The 5,459-nt window shown below is 38.5% G+C and overlaps 1 protein-coding gene across 2 annotated transcripts in view; it reads right to left on the reverse strand.

The window, feature by feature from the left end:
- Positions 1-5,459, reverse strand: part of LOC106870450 (THO complex subunit 7 homolog) — a 99,037-nt gene that overhangs the window by 19,355 nt on the left and 74,223 nt on the right. For both annotated transcript variants that reach the window (XM_014916549.2, XM_014916548.2), the window contains exon 4: positions 3,454-3,540. In XM_014916549.2, the coding sequence (XP_014772035.1) occupies positions 3,454-3,540 (87 nt within the window). The remainder of the gene's footprint in view (positions 1-3,453; positions 3,541-5,459) is intronic.

A 5,459-nucleotide genomic window follows, 5' to 3' on the forward strand; every position in this document is an offset into this window, starting at 1 on the left:
CATGGCCAGACATGGTTTTACAAGAGGACTGGAAATGAATGACACTGCTTGTTTATGGTGATGTTCGTTTGCAACTATCACATGACTGACATACACACTGGGCTTCTTTCAGTTTCTATCTAATAAATTCAATCACAACACTTTGACCCGAGGCTAAAGTAGAAAATACTCGTGCAAGGGAACACAGTGGAACTGAACTCATGGGGCTGGGAAGCAAGCTTCTTAACCACATCCACACCTATGTCTAATAGGCCACCACCAACACCTAGAATGGCTGAGAATATTTGGTTTGCAAGACTGCTACCATGCAATTTCTTCCTACATTTTCTTATAAAAAAGCTTAACAAAACAACCCTTTATACACATTTTAATACTTCAATGTTCCCTCCATGTTAAAGTTATTTCAATTTCCAGTCTTGAGTGTAACAAAAAACAGAAAAGCAGTTCTCCACGAACATCAGATTTTTACATATCATAGGCATGCCAAAGCGGCAAGCTAGCAGAACTGTTAACAGGTCAGACAAAATGTTTAGCTAGCAGTGGCTGTGTGGTAAGTAGCTTGCTTACCAACCACATGGTTCTGGGTTCAGTCCCACTGTATGCCACCTTGGGCAAGTGTCATCTACTATAGCCTCGGGTCAACCAAAGCCATATGAGTGGATTTGGTAGACAGAAACTGAAAGAAGCCTGCCGTGTGTATATATATACACACACACACACATATATATATATATATATATATATATATATATATATATGTGTGTGTATATGCTTGTGTGTCTGTGTTTGTACTCCTCAACATTGCTTGACAACCAATGCTGGTGTGTTTACGTTCCCATAACTTAGCAGTTCGGCAAAAGAGACCGATAGAATAAGTACTAGGCTCACAAAGAATAAGTCCTGGCATCGATTTGCCCGACTAAAACGGCGGTGCTCCAGCATGGCCACAGTCAAATGACTGAAACAAGTAAAACAAAAACTCCTTATGTTCTGGGTTCAAATTCCATCAAAGTTGACTTTGCCTTTTTATTCTTTTCGGGTCGGTGAAATAAGAACCAGCTGAGCACCAGAAACAATGTAATCGACTTAGCCCCACCCACCAAAAGTGCTGGCCTTGTGTCAAATTTTGAAACTATGTAAGAGAAACACCCAACAACTGCATCATATTTCTTATTCCATATTTCTGTTTTTCTTTTTTTTTCAAAAGAGAAACTATCTCCACATATTCTTTAATCCAACCAACATCCCCACCCCACATCATTCTTTCTTCATTTCTCAAGTGACTCTATTAATTCTTGTTTTATTTATTTTTTTCTCAGACTCCCAGAAAGTAAATTACGGCAAGAACTTTCCCACTCTCTCTCCCCCGCTTCTCTCCTTCATTTTAACATAAATTTTAACATAAATTTGAATTTTGACAAATATATATCGGCCAGGCTGTGGAGGTGGGTCTAAGACAGACATATAATACAACAGTCAAAGTTCATGCTAGTAGTTTTGCTAGTGGTACCATGTACTAGAGCCAGCAGAGATGGCTTTTAATTCACCACAGGGAATTCATATGCTGTAACTTAACTATAATAATTTCAGAAATAACAAGAAATTTTTTGTTCTCAGAGGTATTAAAAACCTCACAAGAACTTACCTACAGGAGTTAAAGTTTAAGATGTAATGAAATTAATATTAATCATTCTACTTTACCCAACTAGTCTGGAGGTGAAATAAGAAAAGGTATTGTGAATCATCTTTATCATCATCATTTAACGTCTGCTTTCCATGTTGGCATGGGTTGGACAGTTTGACTGGAATTGGCAAGATGTAGAGTTGTCCCATACTCAAGTCTGTTTTGGCATGGTTTCTATGGCTGGATGCCCTTTCTAATGCCAACCACTCAGAAAGTGTATGGGTACCTTTTACATGTCACTGGTACGGATGCTTTTACATATCACCAGCACTGGCCACAATTATGATCTTTTTAAATCTGGTACTCATTCATTTTATCAGTGTCTGTTGCTGAACTGTCAAGTTACTGGGATGTAAACAAACCACCACCAGGTATCAAGCAGTGTGTGTGGAGTATATACAAACACACATGACAGGCAGTTTCTACACAGTCTCAATTTACCGAATTCACTCACAAGGCTAGCACAGTGCTATAGTAGAAGACACCTGCTCAAGGTGCTGTAAAGTAGGACTGAACCATAAACCATGTGATTACAAAGTGAGCCTCCTAACTATACAGCCATGCCTACACCTATGATAACACACACACACACACACAACATGCATCATAACAAGAAGAAGAAGGCATTTGAAAGAGATGCAATGCTGCCATCGCCACTGCTTTGTTTGTTTATCCTTTCTTTTATTCTCTTTGATTCATCTTGTTTCTTATTTTGAGTTTGTAGTTAATAATATATTTATTTTTTTTTGCTTTAACTATGACATGCAAGAGAAGTGTTAAGAGCACATTGGATAAAGAGTATATACTGTTGAAAATACAAGTTCATCCAGCAAATGGATTTTATACATGACCCTGAAGAGTTGATGTTTTTATGATATTAGTATTATTACCACAATACTGATGCAATGTATTATTACATATGTTATATAATAATAATAATATACCAAGATTTTTCCGCAAAAATATTGATAAAACAAATGTAAACCAAAATCGTAACTGTGGCTAGTGCCCTCCTGACTGGCTTCGATTCCAGTGGCACGTAAAATGCATCATCTGTACGTGGTCGATGTCAGTGCCCCCTGACTGGCTCCCGTGCTGGTGGCACATAAAAAATACTATCCAAACGCGATCAATGCCAGGCCTGCCTGCCTGTTTCCTGTGCTGGTGGCACGTGAAAAGCACCCACGACACTCTTGTAGTGGTTGGCATTAGGAAGGGCATCCAGTTGTAGAAACATTGCCAGACCAGATTGGAGCCTGGTGCAGCTGCTGGCTATCCAGACCTCAGTCAAACCATCCAACCCATGCCAGCATGGAAAATGGACGTTAAATGACGATGATGATGATGATGATGAATTGTAAAATTATATAATAAAATGAACTGTTCACTGCATTCTCCTTGTTAACAATTATATAAAAATCAATGGATATTTATGGATTTTCAGCTATATCATCAGTAAAATTATTGATTCCTTTTTGCAAAGTACTTGGTGGCCTTGCTGGTGCCATGTAAAAACCACTCAGTTCATTCAGTGGCTACTGTTAGGAAGTTCATCCAGTCGTAAAAACCACGCCAAAGGAGACAGTGGATCTTAGTATAATACTCTGGCTTACTAGCATGAAAGGACATTAAACAAAGATGATGATCTGATAGCCAGTACCTGTGGATGAGCTTATTAGCAAACTCCAATGTTAGAACTGAAATGAAATTGATGTATAAGAATATACAGTGACAATACCAGTGATATTAAAAACAATGATTTTATTTACCTTGTCTGTTTTTCCTGATTCTTTTAGCTTCTTGTAATTCCTGTTTACAATCAATGATTTTTGATGTGGCTTCCGAGATTTTCTCTTCTGTTAGACGAAAAAAAAAAGACAAAATATTAATAATTCTTGCTATTATAGGCACAAGGTCAAAAATCTTGTGAAAAGAATGCTGGTTGATTACAGCAACCCCTAGCATGCAACTGGTACTTATGTTATTGACCTCAAAATGCTGAAAGGCAAAGTGAACCTTGACACCTTGGCAGAATTTGAACTGAGAACATAAAGATGGAGGAAATGCTGTTAAGCATTCCAGGTGGGGTCAGTTGGTGCTTATTTTAATCAACCCCTGAAACAATGAAAGCTGAAGTCAACTGTGGTGAAATTTGAACTCAGAATGAAAAAAACGCTGCAAAAGCAGTTTGTCTAGTGTGCTAATGATTCTGCCAGTTCACTACTACTACTAATACTACTACTACTACAAGAAGAAGAAGAAGAAGAGGAGGAGGAGGAGGAGGAGGAGGAGGAGCACTCAGAGAGTGCAAACCTCTGCCAAGGCAACACCAACATCCTCTCAACAATTAGCCACAAATGATTTTTAAAATGAGAATATCTGAAATAAACTTGACTGCTCCCACAAATGAAAATACTAAAAATGAACCTGAACCACTCTCGAAAATTAAGTAAAAGAACAGGAGAAATAATCCAGAATCCAAACAGACCAGACCTAGTGGTGGTGGACAAGGTGCACCACACATGCTATATAGCTGATGTTGCATGCTCCTTTGACCCACAAATAGTCAAGAAGGAAGGCATAAAAATAGATAAATACAACCCTCTTAAGTACAAAATAGCCTGGCTATGGAAAATGACGGTGAAGATGGTGCCAAGTATTGTTGGGTCCTTGGGAATAGTATCAGAAGGCATCAAGAGGAATATAAAGGAAATCGGAACAGAGTGTCCAGTAGAACTGTTACAAAAGGTTTGCCTCCTTGCCATGGCCAGAATAATCAGGAAAGTATTAGATTGCTGAAAAGAACGGATAGCATGGTACTGTAGGCTGCAGCTAGCAAACCTGGTACACATGCAAGACTCCAGGAGTTCCAACAAAACCTATGATAAAGAGTAATAATAATAATGATTTCAAATTTTGAATGAAGTGACCCCACTACTTCAAGCAGTGGTGTGGGACAAACATGAAGACAAATGCACACACACACACACACACATGCACACACACACACACACACATGCACACATACAAGGGGCTTCTTTCACTTTCCATCTACCAAATCCCTTCAAAAGGCTTTGGTCAGCCCAAGGCTATAGTAGAAGACACTTGCTCAAAGTGCCACGCAGTGGGACTGAACCCGGAACCATGTGGTTGGGAAATAAACTTCTTACAATAAAGTCATGCCTGTGACTATATAGTGACTACCACAAGTTGTGCTTAGCCAAAAATTAGGGATTTAAAAATAAAAAGTTTAAAAAGACCAAATAAAACCTTCAATTTTATTTCTTCTTATCTTTCAAACTGCAGTAAACTCAGCTTTATATATAAATAGATTGTGATTATCTACAACAATCCTCTCAAAAATTGCTGCAGTTATTGTTCAGCTCTCAGGTCAACCTGACCATATAAGATATCAAAGATATTCTAGCCATGACCATCATGACATTATCCCATGCGTACTCTGAATCTTGAAGACAATAGGGTGATTTGGCTGCTATTTCTAGCAGTTGGAGGGGTCACATAGTGGCACTCCTTACTTGGCTCATGTAGAAAAAAAATTGGCAGGAGTAGTGATTATGGTAATAGTTAAATGTAGTTATTTAACCCTAGGCCAGCAGTTTATCTAGCAGGCCTATGATCAAAGAGGTTCCACTTACAAAAAATTCAGTCTTTTCCTTCAAATCACACACACACACACACACACACACACATGCACGCTACTGACTCAAAGAAAGGAAGTGAGACTTCAGAAAGTAGTCTTAATTACACTTCAAAA

Source organism: Octopus bimaculoides, chromosome 6, assembly GCF_001194135.2.
Source record: "Octopus bimaculoides isolate UCB-OBI-ISO-001 chromosome 6, ASM119413v2, whole genome shotgun sequence".
Classification (NCBI taxonomy): Eukaryota; Metazoa; Mollusca; class Cephalopoda; order Octopoda; family Octopodidae; genus Octopus; species Octopus bimaculoides.